The 25,730-nt window shown below is 44.3% G+C and overlaps 1 protein-coding gene across 3 annotated transcripts in view; it reads left to right on the forward strand.

Moving 5' to 3' along the window:
• Mprip (myosin phosphatase Rho interacting protein) overlaps window positions 1–25,730 on the forward strand; it is a 119,310-nt gene that overhangs the window by 11,380 nt on the left and 82,200 nt on the right. For all 3 annotated transcript variants that reach the window (XM_059270786.1, XM_059270785.1, XM_059270784.1), the window contains exons 2-3: window positions 19,146–19,223; window positions 20,978–21,043. In XM_059270786.1, the coding sequence (XP_059126769.1) occupies window positions 19,146–19,223; window positions 20,978–21,043 (144 nt within the window). The remainder of the gene's footprint in view (window positions 1–19,145; window positions 19,224–20,977; window positions 21,044–25,730) is intronic.

Here is a 25,730-nt window from a genome sequence, read left to right on the forward strand (position 1 = left end):
GAGAACAATAAGATGCATGTACAGCCCTTAGTAACTTCAGGGATATAGGAGGGGCTGAGCTCATAAACACCAGGTAGAATGGGCACTCAGGAAACAGGATGTTTTGCAAGCACTGAGCATACAGTACAGAGTGAGCATGTGGGACATCAGCCCTGTCCTGGCATGTACTCACTTAGCACACTGTCCTATCTGTTAACTGTGTAAGCCAGTCTGTCCTTAAATTCATTATCCTCCTGCCTCAGTAGCTTGAGTCTCAAGATTACTGGTGTATGCTACTGTATAAGGGAATGGCCAATGCCCTAGAGCTAAACAGGGTGGGGGATTTTGCTGGATAGTTTTATGTCGACTTGACACAAGGTAAAGTCATCTCAATTTAAAAAATGCCTCCATAAGATCGGGTTGTAGGCAGGCCTGTAAGACAGTTTCTTAGTGATTGGTGGAGAAGGGCCCAGCCCATTGTGGTTGGAGCCATACCTGTGGTGGTCCTGGGTTCTATAAGAAAGCAGGTTGAGGCCAGGCATTGGTGGCACACACCTTTAATCCCAGCACTCAGGAGGCAGAGGCGGGTGGATCTTTGTGAGTTCGAGGCCAGCCTGGTCTACAGAGCGAGATCCAGGAAAAGGCGCAAAGCTACACAGAGAAAAACCCTGTCTCGAAAAACCAAAAAAAATAAAAAAATAAAAAAAAGAAGAAAGAAAGAAGGCAGGTTGAGCAAGCCATGGAGAGCAAACCGGTAAGCAGCTTCCCTCCATGGCCTCTGCATCAGCTCGTGTCTCCAGGTTCCTACCCTGTTTGATTTCCTTCCTGCCCTGTCCTGATTTTCTTCAGTGATGAGCAGTGATACGGAAGTGTAAGCCAAATAAACCCTTTCCTCCCCAACTTGTTTTTTTGGTCATGGTGTTTCATCACAGCAGTAGCAGATTCAGGCTGAAGGGACTGCCTTGGACTTCACATTGAAGCAGCAAATGAGAAGATGAGCACAGATAAGGAGTACGTACCGTTGTAACCTTTCAGTGGAGCTGGCCCTCAAGCCTGTTCTGTCTCTCCTAGCCAGTGTTGAACCCCTGGACCCTGCTGTTGTCCTGCTCTAGCTGCTTTGTACCTCCAGTGCCATCTCACATTGGCCCAGAGAGATCAACAGGCTCTGCTCAGTCTTGTTTGTGTGTGTAGGTTTGGTTTCTGGAAGATGGCAATATGAAGATTGAACTGGTTTGAAGACTTTAGAGAACAGGAAGTGAAAGGGCCAGGTGTCATCAGCTGAGATCTCCACCTCAGGCTGTCTGAGTCCTCTTCACACAGAAAATGGGTACCATAGGTAGGAGATGCGAGAGGACCTAGGCTCATGTCGGACATGTCCCAATGTCAGCTACACAGTTGCCTTTTAGATGTCAGGTAAATGCTAAGGTGGGTAGAGGACAGCCAGAGCCAGAGTCAGGCCAGTTCAAAATTGCCAGCTGGTCAAGAAATCTGGCCAGGGTGGGTTATAGCCCCTGATCTCCAGCATTGAATTGGCCCCTCTGCTACCAATCACACTGTCCTCATCTCAGGGTTCTTCTAGATGCTTAGTCATGTGGTATGGAAACTACTGAAGGCTTTTCTCACAGATACATGGCACCTGGACAGACAAAGCCCTCTACTTTCCAGTCTCCATCTGCCTTCCTCTCTGGAAGTGTGTGAGTCTTCTTCTTTGTGGACCATGGTCTCCATGGTGTATAGGGGTTTCTGGACTGGAGTTTGTATGTCTCTCCCCATGATATTCATAGCTGACAAAACTGTTGTCCCAGGCCACTGTTACTCTTTCATATCCACGGCAGTCTTATAGGTGGAGAGATAAGGGACTAGGTATGGAGAAGTCCTGTGACTTGTCGGGAAGAGCTGGGCCAAAGCATAGACCAGACCAGCTCCTGGCTTCCTGGATAGATGTGGATCAGCTGCCTGCCAAGTGGGCCAGCTAGAGGATCCAGTCTGGGCTGTCCTTGTTTAAGTGTGCTTTCTTGTGGGCTGTTTTCCCATCATGTTTGTGGGCTGTCTTTCCATCATGCTCCTGCCCTGTTTTTTTTGTTTTTTGTTTTTTGTTTTTTTAATGAAGAGGGGCTCTGCATGGAACTGGTCATGACTACTGTGCAAAGCTGATGCCCAGAGGCTGTCCAACATCTATCATTCTTCCCTCTGCCACAAACAGCATCATCTTCTAACAGTCCTGCAGCTGTGGGCAGCCTGTCAGGGAAAAGGCTTTTAATAACAGCCCCTTTCCCCACCCGCCCTCTGGCAGGGGCTAGGCTTGCAGGGCCCTTAGGCCAGTTGAAACAGAGGGGAGGAGGTAAAGCCCATATCTGTAGGCCTGCCTACTATGTGCCAGGGCTGTGGGATCTGTTGTTTTTGTTTACTTTTGTTCTTTAAGGTATAATTCATATAACACAAAATTAACCACATTAAAGTGTAGAATTCAGTTGCATTTAACACATTCACAGTGCTATGAAACCATGCTCTAGTTGAAGCTGTTTTCAGCTTCCTGGAACACCTCATAACTCTTCAGCCATCCTGCATCCCACTTCCTATTCCCAGGTGATCACTACTGTGAATCTGCTTTCTTTTACTATGAGAATTTCATAAAAATGGAATCATAGAACTTGTGACCTTTGATCTGGCTTCTTTCACTCAACTAATGTTCTCATGGTTCACCTATCTTAAGTACTGTTTAGAATTTCATTTTTTATGGCTGTGTAATATTCCAGGGTATGACTGCACTATATTTTGTTTATTCATTCCCCAGTTAATGACATCTGGGTTATTCCTAGCTTTTGGCAAATAGAATAGTGTTGCTGTGAATATTTGTACATAGCAGTGATTCTCAGCCTTCCTAATGCTGCAACTCTTTAATACAGTTCCTTATGTTGTGGTGACCCCCAACCATAAAATTATTTTGTTGCTATGTCATAACTGTTATTTTGCTACTGTTATGAATTGTAATATAAATATCTGATATGCAGGATATCTGATATGTGACTCATGTGAAAGGTCATGACCCAGAGGTTGAGAACCATAGGTGTATAGTTTTTTGTTTGAATATCTACTGTCAGCTTTTTCCAGTGGAGACCTGAGGGTTAGATATGGACTGCTGCGTTTCTGCTCATGGGGTGGATTTGAAGCCAGAGATTGGCCTCAGACTGTCAGGTGATAGATCCTGCTGTGAAGCTGCCTAGAGCCAGTGCTCCTCACTTAGATGACACTGGTGTGGGATGAGGGCCATGCTGTCTCAGCCACTTGGAGATTTCTACTTTTTCTGCCCTTTCATCTCACTTGATGAGCTGCTGAACTACAGAGGGATCTAGGACAGTATAGGGACTGTTAGCAAGAGGGCTGGAGGGTCCAGGACGGAAAAGCTGGACAGCTCAGGGATGCAGGCTTACTGGAAACTGAGGTGCCTGGGAGCTGTTGGAAGGGGCTCATGGTGCTCAGAATTGGGTCTCAGAGGATCTTGGATTTGTTGAAGCAGAAAGGTCTTCTCTGTCCTTTTGCCCCACAGGATTACAGTGTTTGTTTGCTTGTTTGTTTGTTTATTACTTTTGGCACTTCATTCTTTGAAACAAAACATGGAACTTGAGCCTGGCTTGGTGGTCCTTGCTGGCAGCCTCAGCACTAAGGAGGTTGGGGCTGGAGGATGATGAGTTCAAGGCCAGGGCAAATGGTACCTTAGTGCTTATAAAACATTTTGTCTCATGGGTTCTTAAAAGGATACTAGAACTGCTGGCTTAGCTCAAGGTGGTCTATTTTCAAACGACTCCATGTAGGCGGAATTTCTCTGTGTCTTGGCAGCCACTTCCCAAATAACCACTCAGAGGCTTAATATTAATTATAAATGCTCAGTTGATCGCTCAGGCTTGTTACTAGCTAACTCTTATATTTTAAATTGGCCCATATTTCTTATCTGCCTTCTGCCACATGGTTCATGGCTAGTTACCTCATTTTCTACATGTCCTGTTTCCTCTGCTGGCATCTCCAGACTCTGCCCTTCTTCCTCCCAGCATTCTCAGTCTGGCTCTCCTTCCTAAACTTATCCTGTCCAGCTATTGGACAATCAGCTTCTTTATTAAACCAGTCACAGTGACATATATTCACACAGTGTAAAGGAACATTCCACACCTAGGAGTGATGAGCCTGCTGTGAAGAGTGCAGTTTGGAAAGACACAGGGCAGTAGCTAAGGGAGACAGGTTAGTGAGTGCAGGTTTGGCAGATGGGTGCCAGGGATGCAGAGCAGGAGTGACAGCAGATTTTGTTGACATTACCTTTTCTGGCCACCAGCATGCTCTGGATTGGTTCATACTTTCAACTGCTCCAAAGCTCCTAGCGACCTAATGAAGTCCCTCCTAGGCCTTACCAACTAAAAGTACCATCATCTCCCAGTAACACCACTATGACTTTGCCTTTGGGAACATTCAAGATCCAAACTACAGCAACCCCCAGTTACCCATCCTGGCATATTTTATAAGCATTTCTACATCCTATCCATCTGTGGTCTGCTTCAGTAGCCCCTTCTGCTTTATGTTTCCACCTCCAGATTTAGAAAGGCTGCTTGCAGGGTTTTACCAAACATCTCCAGAGGGTGCCAATCACCAGAACACAGTCCATGTAAGAAGTGCTGGCCCTGTGCATTGGCAGGAGGTCCCGGAACAAATGACTGTGTAGTGTGTATGTAATTTCATGCAGTCTTTTGGGCAATGTGTGATGATCACTCAAGAGGACCTTATTCTGCTTTGTGTTGTTTCTGTAACTCACTATCTATGGAATAATTGCACTGTCAGCATCCAATGTTCTATTTCTTACCACATGTTGCCACATGCTACTATCTGAGAGCATAACATTTCCCGTGTCTTGCCATCATGGTTCATATAGCAGCCCCACGGTAAGCTTGTCTGCCTGGGTGTTGTCTTCTTGGTACTGGATTCTGACCATTGTCATTCTTGTGACCTGGGGGCATAGGGTGGGAAAGTTGGAGGTTCAGACTGGCTTGCCAGTGTTCCAAGAAGGCCTTATCAGCCATAGTCCTAACATGCCTAGGGAGCAGTTCCATTTCTAGCCCAGTGTTACTGACCAGAGTAAGTATCGCTGGAGTCCCCTACCCACATGTTTGCTTTTCAGCCACTGGAGTCTCTGGACTAGATTGAGCTAGCTAAGGGCTGGATTCCTATTCCTATAATGACTGTGCTGTTGTTATAAGAGAAGGAGCTGAGCTGGTGGGGTTTGGGAGATAGGCCCTCATAGGGAGCAGGTACTGCTAGAGGGTGTGAGTTCTTCCCATGCATCCTTCTGTGTAAGCCCGAAGTGCTAAATGTGTGGAAAGGAGCTGAGCAGGAGGGCAGTGCAGTAATTACAGATCAGCCCAGCACATACTCTAAAAGTAGTTGACCTAAAGCAGTTGCAGGACTTACTGTTCTCCAGAGGTGTGCTGCCTTGAGGGGCTGATGTGGGACGGTGAAACATGGTTACCTTTGGAAGGGCATCAAACCTGGAGACCTTGGGAGTGGTGGTTTCATGGGTCATTTGGTGGCTACCACACTAGTCAGACTTCCTCCTTCCATGCCCACTTGCTGTCTGAAGGAGAGGATGAGTCCTAGGGAGCAGAAACCTGCTGGGAATCCTGTCACTGACTGTGCCCCCTCCAGGCTCTTTGAGTCACACAGACCATGTGAAGCTAGAGCCAAACTTGTCTGTTCTGGGTGCCTTGAAGCTGATTGTGATAGGGTGGCAGTGTCCAGAAGCCAGACTATGCCTGAAAAAGCATTTATTTAGTAGTTTAATTGTGCTTTGTGAAACAGATTAGAGTATTGGCTTCTACCCTTGCCCTACTCATTTGGTCTGGTTGGAGACATTTGATCTAGCTCAACCCAAATTGGCTCTAGAAGGATGGTTAAGAGACTTGCCACCATGACAGAAGAAGCCCTGCAAGATGGAGTCTGAGATCCTGTGACTGCCACAGACTGCCACTGGGCTAGCAGAGTGCATAACTGTAGCTCGGGACTGAGGGTCTTGAGGATTGACTTCAAAGACTTTTTTGACTACAACTATGGGTTCTAGGACTGCAGCAGGTTCTTGCCAATGTTCTGGTGTGTAGATAAGATGGAGGAAGATACAGTAGATTTCGTTTTGTGGAGTTTTAAATTCTTATTTAATTACATTTTAAATTTTGTTTATTCTGTTGAGACATGGTCTCACAATGTATCCCTGGCTAGTCTGCATCTCACTGTGTAGACTAGGCTGGAATTAAAGACATGTGCTTCCATGCCCAGCAACCCTATTTTAATTAAACCTTTACACCAAGATCATTGTAGATAAATCCTGCTGCTATAAGGTGACATGGTGATCTCAGTACCTTCACCCAGTGCCCCATCATGGCACCCCACAGCACTGAGGGGTGGATGTATATGTCATAGCAGGTTGCTGAAGCTGGTGTAGGCAGGAGCATCACATCCCTCGCACCCACACCTTCATCTGCCACAACAATCCTGTTGGGTCCTTCCTCTAGATTCTCAGGGAGGTTTGAGTGGAATCTCACAGCACGTCACCTGTGGGGTGGCTGTTGTACTTGTCTCGGTCTCTGGCAGCCCAGAGAATTGTGTATGGGGTAGATCGTGTGATTCCACTGCTGACTGGTGGAGCACATGGCCCATGGAGTTTGTTACCTCTTTCTGCACCTCTAAGTCTTCTAGACTGCTGCCATCGTCCGTTGTGTGTAACTTTTGTGTCACCGCTCTCATTTCTTTGGAGTAAAGTACACAGGGATATAGTTCTGGTGAAATGGTAGTTTCATAGTTAGCTTATAAGAAACCGCCACACCGATTCTCAGTGATGTTGTATGAATGCCCACTTACTTTTATGTCTTTGGCAGCATTTAGAGTCTTTGTATAAATGTACATATATAGTTTAAATGAACAAAACTGTCTGGGCTGACACTACTTCCTCCAAGAGTCAACCCCACCCCCACCCCCACCCACCCCCACCCCCACTCCCGCACTGGGCATGAGAAGCTGTCTTTTGAATTGTTGGTCAGGGCTGTCCAAGAGACTCTCAAAACATTGCAGGCTGTTGCCCTTGACTAACCCCCGGAGATGAAAAGTTTAGTCCCCATTGCTGCACTTGAGACACAGGGCCCAGAGGTCCCTGAGCTGGAACTGACCCGAAAGCCTCCTCCCTGAGGACTAGCTTCATGGTACCAGAAGGCACCATGCCAGCTTCCAAAGGAGGGAGGCAGCCACAGGCCTACCCAAGTTGTGATGCCTATAAACTACAACAATGACCAGCATGGCACGATAATCCTAAAGGTTCAGTACTGGCAAGCATAACTGTAAAGACAACCAAGTAGGCTTCATCCCAGAGAAGCAAAGTTGGTTCAGCATATGTCAATCAATAAATGTAATGCACCATATAAACAAATCTCAGGAAAGAAACCACGTGATTTTAGTTGACACTGAAAAGGCATTTGACAAAGTTCAACATGCCTTCATGATAGAAGTTCTAGAAACTTCACAAACAGATGAGACATACTTCAAAATAATAAAGGCTGTATGCAGCAAACCTATAGACAACATTAGATTCCATGGAAATTTACCTAGGACATTTCTTTTAAAATCAGGAGTGAGACAAGGGTTTCTACTCTGTCCCCTCTCATTCCTAGTACTGAAACCCTAGCTATAGCCGTTAGAAAAGAGAAAGACATAGAGGGGTAACACGGGAAGGGAAGGAGTCAAACCATCTCTGTTTGCAGATGATGTGATCCTTAACTTAAAGGACCCTATTGAGTCTACTAGAAAACTAAGTTACAGTATACAAAATCAATATTTAAAAAACAGTTGTCTTCATTAATACTAATAGCCTACTCCAAGAAATAAATTAAGAAAAATATTCCTTTCAAAATACTGCCCCCCCCCCCCCGCCCAATTATTTAGGAATATCTTTAACCAACGAAGAGAAAGACTTCTATGAAAATTGTTCAGTGTTTTAGACATACTTACCACCTTTCAGGAGCCCAGAGCATCAGGCCACTGTTTTTAAAGGCTTTGGAAGCTGAGCATGATAGTACATACCTGTAACCTCAGCACTTGGGAGACTGAGGGTAGAAGATTTTGGGCTACATAGCCATATCCTGATTTTGTTTTGTTTTGTTTGGTGTTTGTTTATTTGTTTTTTGTTTTTTTTTTTTTTTTTAAAGGAAGAGACAAAGGCTGAAGGCTTAATTATGCTTCTTGGTCTTGCAACCCCTTCAGAGCCCCGCCTAAGAAATAACCTCTGGTTTGTACTGTTGTAAGTAGGGAAGTCACTGGGGTAGTGGTATCCCTTGGGTCTTACATGACAAAATCACAGGCATGTGTTAGTTTTGAAACATGTTATTGTTCTAATGATGGAGGCAAGTCACTAGATGCTGGCCTAGGTGGTCAGGACAGTCCTTGAGGAAGGGACATGGAATCCTAAGGTGTAGGTGGCTTCATAAAGTGATAGGGTGTGCTGGGGATCTGGGAGGGACAGCAGCAGGCCCTCTAGCCTGGCTGTAGAGAAGGACAGCCATGGGGCTTTGTGGGGCGCTGTGTGTGTAGAGGAGGTGTGTCTGGGTCTTTTTGTGCTCAGTAAGATTAACTGAAGGGCTAAAGGTAGTTCCCAGCAGCACTTGCAAGGGTTCTATGGAGATAAGGGATGGCTGCTTCCTTTGTGTGTTTTGCTTCTGTAGATGGTTGTGCATTGTACTATGACATTGGCCTGTGTGGCTAGCCTTTCAGGTTCCTGGTATCATCCGGCTATTGGTACCAAATCAGCCCTTGAGGAGTTGTTGTGCCACCCCGTGCTCCATAGGGCCAGCTCAGTCTTGGGCATCCTGCTCTCTTACTCATCTAGCCCACATCAGCTCCTGCAAATCATAGTTATAGCCCTTGGGGCCTTTGACCTTATCTCTGACTGGGGCAGAATCACCTGAAAACTCACCCCCTGCAGTGGCCTGACTTCCTTAGGATGGGAAGGAGAACTTTGTTTACTCACATGCTTGCAGTGTGGCATAGAAACAATCAATTTTTCCAGTATCAGACTTAGGTCTTGGTAAATGACTGTTTTGAGGCAATCTTGCTCTGTAGTTCAGCCTGATATTTGACTTTGAGAGAGAGCACACATACATGCAGGTATTTGCTTGCTGTGACATGTGTGTGGAGGACAGAGGACAACTATTTGAGGAGTTGTATCTCTCTTTCCAGTATGGGATCAGGGGATTGAACACAGGTTGTCAGGCTTGCGCATTTTTTAATTTTAATTTTTTGTGACTATAATATAATTACAGTGTTTCTCCCTTCCCTTTCCTTAAAACCCTCCAGGGCTGTAGGATGGTCTTTCTGCATGCTGTGAATGTGTTGCTTCCATTGGTTAATAAATAAAGCTGCACTGGGCTATGGCAGGGCAGGATGGAGCCAGGTGGGAAATCCAAGAGAGATAGAGGGGGAAGAAAGGCGGAGTCGGGGCGGGGGGGGGGGGGGGGGGGGACGGGGACGACACGATCCAGCTGCTGAAGGAGCAACAAGATGCCAGCAGACCAGTAATGCCATGGCTGTGCGACAATACATAGATTAATAAAAATGGGTTAATTTAAGATATAGTAGCTAGCTAGCAATAAGCCTGAGCCATAGACCAGTTTGTAATTAATGTAAGCCTCTATATGTTTGTTTGGGACCAAGTGGCTGCGGGACACAGGAAAACTTCTGTCTACACTCCCATATACCCCTCTTGCTTTCTTTCAATTTCATGGCCTCTTTTTTTTTTCATTAATTGTTATTACATACATACATGTTTATGTATTTACATATGTATTCCTAAATATAACCTGCTTGGTCCTTATGTTACTTGTATGTATGCTTTTGGGGGATGACTATTTGGTATTGGGGAAGACTATTTTTTTCACTCTTAGCATTCCAGTTGCCTGTGGTGCTTTGTGTAGAGTTGAAGCCTCATGGGCTTTTCCACTTCCTCTTTGCCATGTCCATTGTTATATGCTTGTTCATGTCATGCTTAGGCAGCCATGTTGGTGAGATTTTATGGGTATAGCTCTTGACATTACTGGCACAGTCTTACAGCAAATTCCCTGATCTGTTGAGTCTTTCTGCCTCTTCTTCCACAATGTTCCCTGAGCCTTACTTAGGTGCAAGAGTGTTTTATAGATGTATCCATTGGGACTGGGCTCAACAACTCTGCATTTTGATTGATTGTGGGGTTTTTTGTTGTTGTTGTTGTTGTTGTTGTTGTTTTGTTTTTTTGTTTTTTTTTGTAGTGGTCTCTGTTGTTACAAAGAGATGTTTCCTTGATGCAGGGTGAGAACTCGCCTTATCCCTGGGCATCAGGTCAAATGTTTTAAGTTGTAGTTAGGTATTATGTTGCTTTTGTAAAGGAGTGGCTGTAGGTCTTCTAGCATATATGACTTCACTAGCTCTAAGTGGTTAGCTAGGTTTCCAGAACCAGGCATGGTTTCCTTCTTGTTGAATGTATCTTAAGTTATCACCAATGTATGCTTGCCACTACTGCACTCAGGGTAATGGTGCCATGCTGGTAGTTGATGTGGTTCCTAGGCATCATAGCTGGGTAGAACTGTTGGTTGCCTCCCTTCTATGGAAACTTTCATGGCACCTTCTGGTACCATGAAAGAGGGCTTCTCATGTCTCGTATTGGGGTTTTGGCTAGGTGGTCTTTGGCTCTTGGAGGTAGTACTGTCAGATGAGAAAAGTTTGTTAAAATTGTATGTATATTTATACACAGAATTATGTGTATTATAGTTTTTTGAGGTAACTAGTAGTATGCTTGTGATTTTCAGACATCCTTGTTATTTTATCCACCTCCGTCCTCCTCTGTTAACTTCCCTCCCCTCTCCCTAAAGAGCCTCCCTTTCCCATATCAGATCAGTGTATCCCATTCTCCTCCTTTGCTCTTCTCTGTATTTACCTCCCTCTCCCTCCCTAAAGCACTCCCACTTCCATCTCCCAGATCAGATCACTCGAACTCTGCTGTTTCCCTCTCTGTTGTTACTGAACCCCTTTCTTGGCAGTGGTTCCATTTTACTTTCCCAGTTTCTAAAGATTTGAAGCTAGGAGCCCCTATGAGAGAGAACATAAAGCATGTGTCTTTCTGGGTCTGGACTATTTCACTCAATATGATCTCTTCTGGTTCTATCCATTTACCTGTGAAGTTCATGTTTTCATTTTGCTTTACAGTTGGATGGTGTATATGTACCACATTTCCATTATCAATTCATCAGATGAAGGACATTTCCTTTGTTTTCATATCCTAGCTGTTATGAATAGGGCAGTAATGAATATTCTATGGAGTAGGATGTTGAGTCCTTTGGGCATATATGCCAAGGAGTAGTATGGTAGGGTTATATGGTAGATTTACTTTTAGCTTTTTGAGAATTCACCACACTGATTTCCATAGTGGCTTGCACTAGTTTGCAGTCCCATCAATGGTGAGTGAATGAGGGTTCCCTTTTCTGCACATCCTCTCCAGCACTTGTTATTGGTTGTTCCATTGATCATTGCTATGCTGACTAGAGTAAGATGAAATCTCAAAGTTGTTTTGGTTTGCATTTTCCTAATTGCTAGGGAAGGTAAACATTTTTTGAGATATTTGTTAACCAATTTTTTTCTTCTGAGAACTCTGTTAAGGTCTCTAGCCTGCCTCCCTTCCCTCCCTCCCTCCCTCCCCCCCTCCCTCCCCCCCCTCTGTCCCTCCCTCCTCCCTCCTTTATTTATTTATTTATGTTGGTGTTTTTTTTGTTTGCTTTTTTGAAACAGGCTTTTTCCATGTCGCCTTGGCTGTCCTGGAACCCACTTTGTAGACCAGGCTGGCCTGAAACTCAGAGATCTGCTTGCCTCTGCCTCCTGAGTGTGGGGATTAAAGGTGTGTGCCACCACACCTGGCCCATTTTTCTAATGAGTCATTTGTGGTTGTTTGTTTATTTGACTCTTTGTTTTCTTTCTTTCTTTTTTTGAGTTCTTTATTCTGGATATTAATTCTCTGTCAGATTTGTAGCTGGCAAAGACTCTTTATTCTGTGGGCTTCCTCTTCACCCTGTAGATTGTTCTTTTAGTTTTGCAGAAGCTTTTAGTCTTATGAAATTCCCCTTGTCAGTTGTTGGCTTTAATTCTTGAATTAACAGAGTCCTATTCGGAAAGTCCTTTGCTACACCTGTATCATTAGAGTCCTGCCTAGTTATCATTAGAGCACTGCCTACGTTATCATTAGAGCACTCCCTGTGTTTCCTTCTAGCTATTTCGGTGCTTTAAGAGTTAGTTTTTGTTCAAGGTGATAGACACAGATCTAATCCAATTTTCCCAGAAGCATTTGTTGAAGATGTTTTCTCTTCTCCAGCTTATGTTTTTGGTGTCTTTGTCAAATATTAAGTGGCTGAAGTTACATGTACTCATGTTTGGGTCTTTGATTTTTTTTTTTCCCTTTGTTGGTCTACATGACTGTGTTTGTGCCAGTACCATGTTCTTTTTATTACTGTGGCTCTGTAATATATCTTAAAATCTTGAATGCCAATTCCTCCAGCATTGTTCTTTTTGCTCTGGGTTGCTTTGGCTATCAGGGGTCTTCTGTGGTTCCATATGGATTTTAGGATAGTTTTTTTCTATTTCTGTAAAGAATGAGATGGGGATTCTGATTGAGATTGCATTGAATTGGAGAATAGTTTATGGTAAAATTGTCATTTTCATGATGTCATTTCTGTTATTCCATGAGCATGGGATATCTTTCCATTTTCTAGTGTTTTTATCTCTTTAGAATTTTAAAGTTTTATTTGCAGAGGTCTTTGATTTCCTTGGTTAGGTTTATTCCTGGATATTTTATTTTCTTTGAGGCTATTGTGAATGGGTGTGTGCCCATGATCTCCTTCTCTGTGTGCTTGTTGTGGTGTATAGAAAAACTCCTGGGGCTTATGCAGGGACTCTTGGCTCGGCCTGGGAGGAGGGGACTGGACCTGCCTGGACTGAGTCTACCAGGCTGATCTCAGTCCTCGGGGGAGTCTTTGCCCTGGAGGAGATGGGAATGGGAGGTGGTCTGGGGGGAAGGGGAGGGGGCGGGACGGGGGAGAACAAGGGAATCCGTGGTTGATATGTAGAATTAAATTATATTGTAAAATAAAATAAAATAAAAAGAAAAGCTCTTGATTTGTGCCTGGTGATTCTGTATCTTCCACATTGCTGAATTTCTTTATCACTTCTAGAAGATATCTGGTAGAATTTTTGAGATCTCTAGTATATAGTATCATATCATCTACAAATAGGGATAGTCTGACTTCTTCTTTCCTTGTGTGTATGCCTTTAATTTCCTTTTGCCTTATTGCACCAGCTAGCACTTCAAGCACAGTACTGAAAAGGAGTGATGATGGTGGACCTCCTGTCTCTTTCCTGACTTCAGTGGGATTGCTTCAAGCTTTTCTTCATTTAGGATGATGTTGGCTGTGGTTACAGCTTTTATTGTGTTACAATATGTTTCCTGTAGCCCTACTTTCTCTAGAATTTTTATGAAAGCATGTTGGATTTTGTCAAAGGCTTTTTCTACATCTATTGAGGTGAGCATGTGAATTTTGTCTTTAAAACCCATTTATGTGATTTAATGCATCTGTTGATTTGTATATGTTCAACCATCCCTGCATTTCAAGGATAAAACTAACGTGGTCATGCTGGATAATCTTTTTGATGTATGTCTGTATTCTGTTTGAAAGAATTATTTAATGAGTTTTTTTTTTTTAATTCATTGGGAATAGAGGCCTGCAGTTTTCTTTCTTTCTTTCTTTCTTTCTTTCTTTCTTTCTTTCTTTCTTTTTTTTTTTTTTTTTGTTGTTGGTTATTTGTGTTATTTTTTCCTGGTTTAGGCATTGGAGTGATAACTGGCTTTGTAGAAGGCGTTTAGGAGTGTTCCTTATGTTTCTTTTCTTTTTTGAATAACTAAGAAACATTAGCTGTAGATCTTTGAAAGTCTAGATTTCTGCTGTGATTTTATCTGGCCTTGGACTTTTTCTCTTTTTTCTTTTAAGCAGGAAGGCTTTTATTACTATCTTATTGTCCTCATTTGTTGTGGGTCTGTTTAGGTTCCTGACTTCTTGGTTTAATTTTTGTAGTCTGTTTGAATCTAGAAATCCTCTCATTTCTTTTAGGTTTTCCAGCTTAATATGGAGTACAGGTTTTTTAAAAATATTCCCTTATAATATTATGGGTTTCTTCAGTGTCTGTCATGTTTCCCTGTTCATTTCTGATTATGTTAATTTGAGTCCTTTCTTTCCTTTTAGTTAGTTGGCCAAGGGTCTGTCAATCTTGTTTATCTTCTTAAAGAATCAGATCTTAGAGTCATTGTTTCTTTGTATTGTTTTGTTTCTATTTCATTGACTTCTGGTTTTTACTTTTTCTTGCTGTCACTTGTGTTTGAATTTGGTTTGTTTTTCTTTATCCAACTTTTGAGTTGCACTCTTTCTGATTTTTTTAAGGTAGGCACTTAGATTTATAAATTTCCCTCATAGGACTGCTTTCAATATGTCCCAGAGGTTTTGTTATATTGTGTTCACATTTTCATTTAATTCTAGGAAGTTTTTTTTATTTCTTTCTTGATTTCTTCTTTGACCTATTCATCATTCAGTGATGAGTTGTTTAATCTAAATTTGTGTATTTACTAGAAATTTGTTTGTTGTTGATTTTAATTTTTTGTTTTTCGAGACAGGGTTTCTCTGTGTACCTTTGTGCCTTTCCTGGAACTCACTTGGTAGCCCAGGCTGGCCTCGAACTCACAGAGATCCGCCTGGCTCTGCCTTCTGAGTGCTGGGATTAAAGGCGTGCGCCACCACCGCCCAGCGCGATTTTAATTTTTATTGTATTGTGGCAAGATAGCATACAAGGAGTGATTTCAGTCTTTTTTATTCATAAAGATTTGTTTTGTGTCCCAGGATGTGGTCTATTTTAGAAAAGCTTCCATGTGCTGTTGTGTATTTGGTATTTGGGTGGAATATTCTGTAGATATCCATTAATTCCATTTGATACATCAATTAATTCTAATGTTTTTGTCTTTATTTTTTGTCCAGATGACCCATCTATTCGAGAAAGTGGGGTATTGAAATGGAGTACTCATTATTAATGAATGTTAATCTGTGTCTCTAAACCCAGTAATAGATTTTTAATGAAATTGGGTGCCTCAGGGTTTGATACATGTTTAAGATAGTAGAGTCATCTTGGTTAGCTGTTCTATTGGTTAGAGTGAAGTGTCCCTCTTTGTCTCTTCTGATTCATTTTAGTTTGAAGTCTGTTTTCTCAGATATTAGTGTAATGATGTATGCTTGCTTCCTGTCCCAATGGATTAGCGTGCTCTTAATCATCTTTTCACTTTTTTAAAAAGCTGAGATGTGTTTGTGTTTTCTTGGTCATCGAGCAGAAGAATGACCTTCAGCTCTTTTTTTTTTCCTTAGACAGGGTTTCTCTGTGTAGCATTTGGAGCTTGTCCTGGAACTCACTCTGTAGACCAGGCTGGCCTCGAACTCACAGAGATTCACCTGCCTCTGCCTCCCAAGTGCTGGGATTAAAGGATTAAAGGCATGCGCCACCGCCAGGCACCTTCGGCTCTTTTCTCCTGAATTTCATTGAGTTGTTTCTTTGTGTCTTCTTCAGACTCCTTGAATTCTTTGAAGTTTATGATTGTTCTTTCAAATTCTATATCCTGGAGTTCATCTAGGTAATTCTCATTGGTGAACATTTCTATAGGACTTGTAGGTTTTAGAGAGAGGATACGGGCCTGATTTTTCATATTGTTGGTATTTTTGTGATGAGATCTGTGCATATGGACTTCTTTTGTTAGAGTTCTGAGTCTGTTATGGACAGAACAGATTTGGGGCAGACAAGAGGATATATGGGTGGTTTGGGCCTAAAGATTAGATGTGTCTTGGATGGAATGAAGTCAGGCAGACAGAGGTTACTGGGCTGGTATATACAATGTGCTTCCTGGTCCCAGCCTGGAGTGTGGTGCTAGATCTGGCTGGGTGGAAAGATAGGATATGGTGTGGGAGCACCTTGGGTTTGGAGGATAGGTGGGGAGGGTCCTGGCTGAAGCCTAGAGGTCCTTTTTGGTACAGGCAGGGGAGGCCAGACTAGGCTGGTGAACTACATGATGGGCCCAGGCTAGATCTGGCAGGCTATAGAAAAGGTATGTTTGGGGATATCAAGGAAACTCATCAGTCAAGACCCTGGGGAGGTCTGGATATCAAGTGGGGTGATTACAAGTGGTACAGGAGGGACCTGTGCATGGTTACAGGTAGGGCAAATCCTGGGAGAAACCTAGAGGTTGACTTTGGCATGGGAGAGGGTGGTTAGATTAGGTAGAGGCATGGCATGTCTGACCCAGTGGAAACCTGGAGCTTGGGTTCTGGACAGTCAGTGGGTACCTAGACTAGACTGGCACACTGATTGTGGACCTGGGCTAGATCTGGTAGATTATAGTGAAGGCATAGATAAAATGGTTGGGGAAGGGGGAGGGGGATGACACTTGCTGGGCCAGATCCTAGAGGAGGATGTGAGAATTCTCTTTGTATACTTTTAAAAATAGCTTTATTGAGATAAAATGTAATTGAAATGTTTAAAGTGCACAACTCAGTGATTTTGATTATTTCTAGAGACGGAGTTGTCAATATAGTTACCCTACACCCTTCACTGTCCCCCCAGCTGCTCTGTGTACCTTGAGGTTTGCTGTTGTGTTTCAGTCACCAGCTTCCCTGCCAGCTCTTTCTGGAGCCGTGGTTCTTACTCCGGGCCTCTGCTTCCCTGGCTGCCTACTGGAAACCTTTTCCTAGAGACACCAGGATCTCTGACTGTGGCCCGGAAAGTACTAGGTCTCTAGTGTGCAGTACATGGCCATGCAAAGAAGGCCTGGGCAGAAGTTTGATAATGATGCCTGTGAGGACTTGAGCCAGGGTGGGTGGCCTGGGTTTTGAGGCTATTTACACCAATTGCTAAAGTCCCCATTGTCCCCTTTGGGGAAGGTCATATAGATATACCTAATATAATGTCACCCTAAAGCCCTACAGCCATAAACCAAAAAGATGCCACACAGTCAAATGCCCTGTTGATCAGACCTCAGGGGTAAGGGATATGAGGGCCACTTAAGATGGAGGCCAAGATACACATGGTTCAGGAGTCATCTCACTCCAGCTCTGATTTTCCTGTGCTGTGGACGGTCCATTTACAGTGTGCACTCATCTTGTTTACGGGGAGAGGGGATATGTTCAGCTGGCCGGGCACTGCTAGTGTCCACAGAGCTCTTGGACCTTCTGCCAGCACTCCTGCATTTCATCAAAGCAAGGTTCTGCCATTCTTCCAGCAGCCTGCCCCTATCCCAACTCACATCTCTCTACCCACTTTCCTCAGGGGAAAAGTCATTGCTGGTTTTTTTCGGGGGTGGGGGTGGGGGGTTGTTAAGGACTCTTATAAAGAAGCCAAGAAATGGGAGAATTCTTGGCTTTCCATGGAGGCTGTGTGACCCTCCAGCAAGCAAATTGCCCTCTCTTGAGTCACAGATTCCACAGCTAAAGGTCATGGCATGATGGGGCCTCCCAGTTTGCAGAATGTTGAATAAGAAATATATTAAGTGCCTCCCTTCCCAAGGGAGATCATCGTGTGGATGCAGCAACAGGGTTTGGATTTTCTTGTCACTACCCCCGAAATGGCAGAAGGTACATTGGCTCAGTTGTTCCTTTGCCAACCTCTTCTCCCCAACTGGATATAGTTGTCTAGAGCCATAGTGCATCACTTTGCTGTGAGTACATTGTACTCCTTTTGCCAAGGTTGTGGGTGGGAGATGCTTGGGCAGTAAAAGTATAACTATATTGAACATTGCTGAGGTTTTATAGGCTAGACATCATGCTTGGTGTTTTTTCCTTATGTAGTTTTATTGAGGTATAATTCACTTGCCATAAAATTCACCCCTTTAAATTGTAGAGTTCTCTAGCTTTAGCATATTCATAGTACTCTGCAGCAATCTCCAGTGTCTCATCCCAGAACATTTTTATCACTTTCCAGAGAAACCCTGTGCCTTTTCCCCTTGCTCCTGGGTAACCATTCAATCTGCCGTCTGTTCTGTGGATTTGCCTGTTCCACATAGTTCACGTGAATGGGATTCTATAGTATGTAGACCTTTGTGTCTGGCTGCTTTCAATAATACAATGCTCTTGAGGTTCACATGCCTTTTGTGTGCATCAGACCCTCTGTCTGTGTCATGCTGTGCAGTCATTGTGTGGGTGGGCATTTCAGTTGCAACACCTTTGGATAATTGGGAGCAGCGCTCTCAGAGTGCTGCAGCGCAGGCTTCCATTTCTGTAGTTCTCTCACATGCTTCTTACCTAGCAGTGGAATTGCTGGGGTTCACAGTAGCTATATGTTCAACCTTTTCCAAACTGCCAGGCTCTTCTCCAACTGCATCATTTTGCCTCGTTGTACTAGTTTATTTTGTTGAGACAGTCTCACTCTGCAGCCCAGGCTGACTTGGAACTCATGGTGATTCCCTTGCCTCAGCCTCCCTGGTGCTGAGATTACAGGCATGAACCACCTCACTTGTCTTCGGTGCTGTATTTTACCTACATTATCACAGAAACTTCATGAGGTGGAGTTAGAACTGTTGATATCCTGCCTTTCAACAGCTCAGTGGCAAGTTGAAGCCCAGAGGTCTCCTTCCTCACCCTTGGCTGCACCTAGGCACTGATGAGTCTTTGGCCAGTGTCAGATCTCTACCAGGCTCTGTTTTACAGCTTCAGGATGGGGTCTTGAGACTGTGTCATTTACACTCTTCCTGGTGCTCAGTCAGGCCCATTTATTGACTGAAATGTCACCCTTTCCCATCTTGGTGTGTTTGTCAGGAACTTGAGAGAGGTAGCCTTGTGTCTGTAGAGTTCTTTTGGTTTGTGGGTTTTCAGATGCCCCCTGGGTTCTGTGTTCCCCAAAGCATGCTCTGGGAATCCTGTAACCTTTTAAATCAGGCACCTGTTCTTAGCCTATGTTGGAGAGTGGGAGTGACATCCTATTTGTCAGCTTGCCTTGGTCTCTTATCCTCTGGCAGATTGTGCTGATGATGACCTTGCATCCTTTTTCTCTTGTAGGCTAAACCCATTTATGGTGGCTGGCTGCTCCTGGCTCCAGATGGCACTGACTTTGACAACCCAGTGCATCGCTCTCGGGTAAGGATACCTGAGAAAATTCTTAGAGCTTCATTTGAGAACAAATTGGTGAAATTAAGGAGAGAAACAGGAAGTAAACACTGGAACCTGAGTGACAAAGTCAGCAAGGAGCTAACATTTTGTGAACTCCGAGGTCTCAGAAAGTTCTGCTCACATAGATATAGAGTCCTTGTTTCAAAATGTGCCATTCTTGTATGGTGTCACCTAGTGTGGGTTATCTGAACTCTTTGAAAACAGTCAAATGGAAAGGCAAAAAAGCAGCTAAGTACATCTTTGCAGCATGTTAGTCTAGCTCCTAGGTCCTTCAGAACCAAGGCAGTTCCCTCCTGACCAAGGGGCTTCTTTTAGCACTATGAGTCCTAATAAAGGGCTGAGGCTTGGATACCTTACACTGTCCTGTCTCCTGGGTATAGGTGTCTCCTGGAGCAAAAAGATGGATAAAGCTGCATTTTGCTGACCAGAGGCTTGCTCATTTCCTGGGCAATCCACTGGGGATTCAGCTCCAATCAGAGCATCTTTTCCATACACTTTCTCCTAGTTGTATTTATATAGTTGCCCTAGCCCTGCTCATCCCTCCTCACCTAGGTAGAGCTTCAAGAGTACATGCTCTGGCCCACAGAACTAGTGGCATTATATTTCTGGTCCTTGGGCTTCTTTCTGGAATGGATTGTAATTTCAAAGATAGCACATAGGAACCTTGGAAATGGTTTTGGAAAACAGGTGCCAGTGGCCTGTTTTGGAACTCCAGCCTGGAAGCAGCTCTAGCAGGTCCTCTCTGCATAGCCCTACAAGTCCTGTTCTTACCATGCCATGGGTAGCCAGTGGTTGCAGCTAGAATGCAGTACCCAGGGAACCAAGTGCCTTTCCTGGCCTCTACTAAAACTTCAGAGCTGCCACTTTTGGCTCCTATTGAGAAAGTCATTGTTTTAAAATTTATTTTTCTGGCCTAGAACAAAGAAACATGTATTATAGTTAATTCTATGGCTTTCGTGCTAGTCAAAATTTACATGTTATTAGACTTTATAAAAGGTTGAGAATAGAACCTTGAGTCCTTCTGAAATCAACCCGAGGGGTTGGAGTGGAAGCCATGCCTGCCTGTGAGTCATTATTTAGACTCACAGCCTCATGGGTAGGCAAGACCCTTCACACAGAAAGATGGCGTTCATTCCAGCTCTCAATGGCTGGTCACGGTAACACCCCTGGAGGCTTGGCCTTTGTTGGGTTCTTCTCTGTTTGATTTTTGTTAGCTCCTTCCACCACTGTTGAATTCCTCAGCTTTGGTTATCTGCTTCCTGTCCCTTGGAAATCACAAGACCAACCCATTTTATATCATTTCCCAGACTCTCTTGGAAGGGATGCTGTTAGTGTCCCTGCATCCTCAGGTTATTCCAGATCACATAAGATCATTCATCTAATAAATCAACAAACATTCTATGAAAAAGCTCTGCTGGCTGCAGTAGAAACATAGAAAAGTGACCATATAACAGTTTCTACTCCCAAGGAAAGCTCCAGCTTTAAAAACTTGGTGGGGCATATGGAAGCACTAGTCATTTGTGATTAGGCTTGTCTCCTGACCCCACCTGGCTAATGAATCACTGTACTTATGTCTCTGGTTTCTTTCCTCCTGCCATCTACCCCAGAAGTGGAAGCCTCGGAGCCAGCATTCCTTAGATTCTGTGTGTCAGATATTGGGGTTCTGCCAGCTGAGACCCAGGGCCAGGATACCTGACCCCCAACTCTGTGCTCTGTTGCAGAAATGGCAGCGACGATTCTTCATCCTGTATGAACATGGCCTCTTGCGCTACGCCCTGGATGAAATGGTAAGTGTCTTCAGCATTCCCTGATCCTGGCCCTGCTCTTCCCCAGGCTCCTCAGCTGTGGCACTGCTGGCCACATCATGTGTGAGTGCAGCCCTACTTAGGCTTCTGTTTGGGAGCCTGGAATGTTTTAAAGGACTTGCAGTACTAAATAGAAAATACTCTATAAACCCAGATCTTGTGCTTAAGACTTTTTAGCAGTTGTTGGTAAGAGGAAGCTGTGAAGAAGGAAGTCATTTGTTCAAGGTTGGTGAAAGTGAGGGCAAAGTCCTGGGGGTCAGCAGGAGTTTGCACAGGTGGTATTCCTACAGGCCTAAGTGGAAGTCCTGTCTTCCCAGGACTGTCCCACCAGATCTTGGTATAGATTTCTTTTTAGCTGGCACCCGAGGTCAACAAGTCCTGTGATGAGAGCAGATGGCCTTCTTTTCTTCCACTACCTGGTTTTCTGCCTGCAGCATGGGTGGGCCAAGTGCTTGCTGCTCTTGCTCCAAGGGCCAAAACCCCAGCCCAGCCAAGTAGAACAGAGTGGCTGCTTCTATTTCTACCCATGCCACCTCTCTTTTCTCTAAGGAAGTTTCTTTCTCCTAAAAGAAGCTTTGGATGCCTCTTTTTTTGCCATTTGAGTAGACAAGTGTGTGCAGGTATGCACTGTGGTGCCTATGAAGACTGGGACCATCTGGGAAAGTCTAGTCATGCTGTTTCAAATAGACTGGCCCACTTGGTGTGCTCAGAGCAGGTTTCTTAACTCTGATGCTATGAGACTTTAGAGTGTGAGATAACTGTCTCCAGGAACTTTCCAGAGGGTCAGGACACTAGGAGGTGATCATTAACACTCACATGTGCCGAGCAGACCCTTTTCCACATATGCTTTCTGATGTGGTATTTCACTCCTTTTATTCTAAGATTATTAGTGGGCATGATATTGTTCCTATAGCTCTCCCTCTCCCACAATAATTGTCACCTCATTGGTTGCTTAAGATTTTTCTCCCCATCATTCCTTCTGATGAACCTAAGAGTGAACCACAAGGGGTTTTGCTAAAGAGCTGTCTGTGAGCCAGAGTAATTTTGAAGTGAGCACTGACAGTGACCCAGCTAGAAACAGGAACAGGTAGACATGCATGATGCTCTTCTCCCAGTTCAGGAGACACGGAGGGCAAACTCCTCCTCTCTTGCTGTCCTCCTGTCTTAGCTGCCAATGGGCAGTAGCTCTGGGATAGGAGTTAGTCTCCCATAAGCCCCATTCTTAAGTTCTGTAACTAGTTAAGAGTATTGGAACCTCTAGAGGTTGTGTTCTTGTTGGGCTCAGGCCATGAACATCTGAAAATCAGCACAGGGACTCTTGATTTAGGTCCAGCTGAAGTCTAGAAGAATTCATTATTGTGTTGATTCAGTCCCATCAGCACAAAGAGAGTGGCTGCTGCCACCCTTAACAGCCGCTTCTCAGTAAATGAGATCATTGAGCCAGATATGCGGACCCCTTGTGGTCCACAGTGTCTCCCAGCAACCTGGATATAATAGTCTGATCTCTGTTGCTACAGTGAAGACCATGATCAAAACAACTTGGGAAAGAAAGGGTTTATTTGACTACAGGTTCTGATCATAGTCCATCATTGAGGGAAGCCAAACAAGGAACTTAAGCAGGGCAGGAACCTGGAGACAGGAACTGAAGCAGAGTTCAATGAGGAACATTGCTTCTGACTTGATCCCAGTTTGTGCTTTTGTACACCCAGGACCACCTGCCCAGGGTGCCATTGCCCACAATCGGCTGGGCCCTTCTGCATTAATCATTAATCAAGAAAATGCCCTCTGCCGACTTGCCTACAGGTCAGTTGGATGGACGAATTTTTAAAATTGTGGTTCCCTCTTCTCAGATAACTCTAACTTGTGTCAAGTTGAAAAAAATAAAATAAAATAGCCAGCATACAAGATGTGGACTAAGGCAGAAATGACTGTGTCAGGACTGTGAGAAACGAAAGAAGAAAAGAGAGGAAATTGGGGGGACATCCGGTTCTAATAGTTTTTATACACGGGCCATTTTCTAGCACATGGCCTTGGATCTGGAAAGACTAATCATGTAGTCAGTTGATGTTTTTCTGCCCAGACCAGGCTAGTGCACATAGCTACTTCTTCTGAGAGTGAAGTGGAAAACCAGCAGTGGCAGTCATGTTGAAATGTCTTCTAAAGTACCACTTTGGGCTTGTAAGGCTTTTCCATGTTGCATCAGGAAGTTCCCATAAAAGCTACAAAGGAGGAGGCCATCTCAGTGAAGACTAGGCAGCAGGAGTCAGTCAGGGTAGGGCCAGGAAGGAAGAGACCATGTCAGTAGAAGTCAGGAAGGAAGTGGCATGGGGGCTCTTGCTAGGACTGAGGGTGAGGGGAGCTTACCCATGCCCTCTGGTCTGCATCATGTTAGGGTTTACCCTTTATGATCATTCCCTGGGCAAGAAGACGTGTCGTCCTCTACTACCATCTCCTCTGCCCATTTGGGGGGGCAGGGTTTTGAGACCTGGAATAGAGGTCTGTGCTTGCTCTCATGTGGCTGGGCCCCAGCACAGTCTTCCCGTGTTCTTTCTGATTGCCTTTAAGAGCCATGGTCCTCAGTAAGATTAGTGTGCCTCAAGGCTATGTGGCAGTTGTGTGGTTTGATTGAGACAACTAAAGCTGTGATGTTGTTGGTATATACAGGTGGGAGGCCAAGGATGCATAAGACATCTCCCACAACAAAGAAGAATCAGCTTAAAGTTTCTGTAGTGCCCAGGCTAAGAGACTTTGAATGATTTGGCCAGTGGCTTACTTACTTTTTTTTTACTTAAAATGTTTAATTTGCTATTAATTAGCATAGGACACAGGACTCACCTACCTGATTCCTGCTGGAGTGGGATAATTGATGATAGGCTGGGGTTATCTTATAACCTTTCTTTATCTTGAGGGGTTTCTGTGGTACCTGTACCTCTGCTGCCTGTGTGTGTTACTCACTCAGGGAACACATCCATATTTCCTATGGCATTCTTGGATCATTGTGCTGTCCCCATCTGGGTTCTTATATCTAAAAACATCATTTTTGAGTGCCTGTGACTGCCTCTGGTCCATCCTCCTGTCGTTCCTGGCTAAACTGCAGCTCTCACTAGTAGCCTGCCCTTCCCAGCTGACTGGGTGCACCATTAAGTTGTAGCATTTTATGGCTATTTTCCTGCCTTAACACTTAGTCACAATCTGTTTCAAATTGTCATTTCCCTGTTCTACATTATACTACTTTTCCCCTCCTTCTTTTAAATGCTTTCTTACCAGCCAAACTTACGGTTTTCCACTGTGATTGGGGTCTTGATAATTCTTGGTTTCTTTCCCTGTTGTCTGGGTAGGGTTCTGGGGACCAGGCGTAGCAAGATGTGTGGACTTGGGGCTCACCAGCTGTGGTGAACTGGAGAGAAGATGGCCTGGGGTGGTCCCAGAAGTGTTAGGAATGTGGTGAATTTTAATGGCTCTCTGCAAAAAGGAAAGTGATGTACAGAAAACTGAGAAACGGTGAAGAAGAGAGGTCTCCAGGCCCTTGGTTGGGCTGGGAAGCAACAGGTGAATGTCTGATGGTTGCAGTGTGCCCTCAGGAGGTGGCTAGTGGTACTAGCTCTGGGTGCTTTAGGACCCTGGCTGGCTGAATAGGACAGTACAGGTCCTTGGTCTGACTGTTGCCTTTTCAGGCAGAGCTAAAATGGCACTCACTTTTGGGAATCTCTCTTTTCTTTTTTGAGCAAGTTTCTGTCTCCATACTCCCAAGTAGTGTGTGTGGAGGTGAGGGGCAGGATGACCCACAGACATAGTTGAAGAAGCTAGACCTACTACTTTTCAGGAGAGGACCCGAGGAACTTGGAAACCTCACTGCTGCCTAGCCTTTGCTTTTGCTCCATGTCTGGATGTTACGGGCTGAAGGGCGGCTTGCATCTGGCAAGAAGTTCTGGGCCCCATAGCGGGCCTGTTCTCTTCCTTTGCCCACATACAAGTAAGGCAAACAGATGGTCGAATGCTTTGTTGGGTTTGTTTTGTTTTTGTTTGTGGTAAAATATGCATAACATAAAACTTACAACCCTAAGCATATAACACAAAGCACATAAAGTGGCAGTGGGTACTCACACATCACCATCCAAGTACATGAGAGCTCTGTCATCTTCTCAACAGAAACTATTCCCATTAAGACCCCGCCTCACCTCTTAGCCCCGTTTTCTTGCTTCTGTCTCAGCTTGATTCCATCAGGAGCCTCATACAAGTTGGTGTCCCTTACCAGAAATGTTTGAAACAGGTGGAATTTAGTATTGTGGAATTTTTTACATTTAGGGGTATTTCCATTGATATTATGTGGTGTCTTGGGGATGAGACACAAGTCTAAATAGAAAAATCATTTATGTTTCAGCTATACCTTATATACATAGCCTGAAGGCATTTTTTTTTTGTTTTGTTTTGTTTTTGTTTTTCGAGATAGGGTTTCTCTGTGTAGCTTTGCGCCTTTCCTGGAACTCACTTGGTAGCCCAGGCCGGCCTCGAACTTACAGAGATCCGCCTGGCTCTGCCTCCCGAGTGCTGGGATTAAAGGCGTGTGCCACCACTGCCCGGCGTCTGAAGGCAATTTTATACCGTGTTTTTCTTGCATATAAATTTTACTGTACCCCATCATGAGGTTAGTGTGGAATTTCCTACAAGT

This window comes from Peromyscus eremicus, chromosome 8a, assembly GCF_949786415.1.
Source record: "Peromyscus eremicus chromosome 8a, PerEre_H2_v1, whole genome shotgun sequence".
Lineage (NCBI taxonomy): Eukaryota > Metazoa > Chordata > Mammalia > Rodentia > Cricetidae > Peromyscus > Peromyscus eremicus.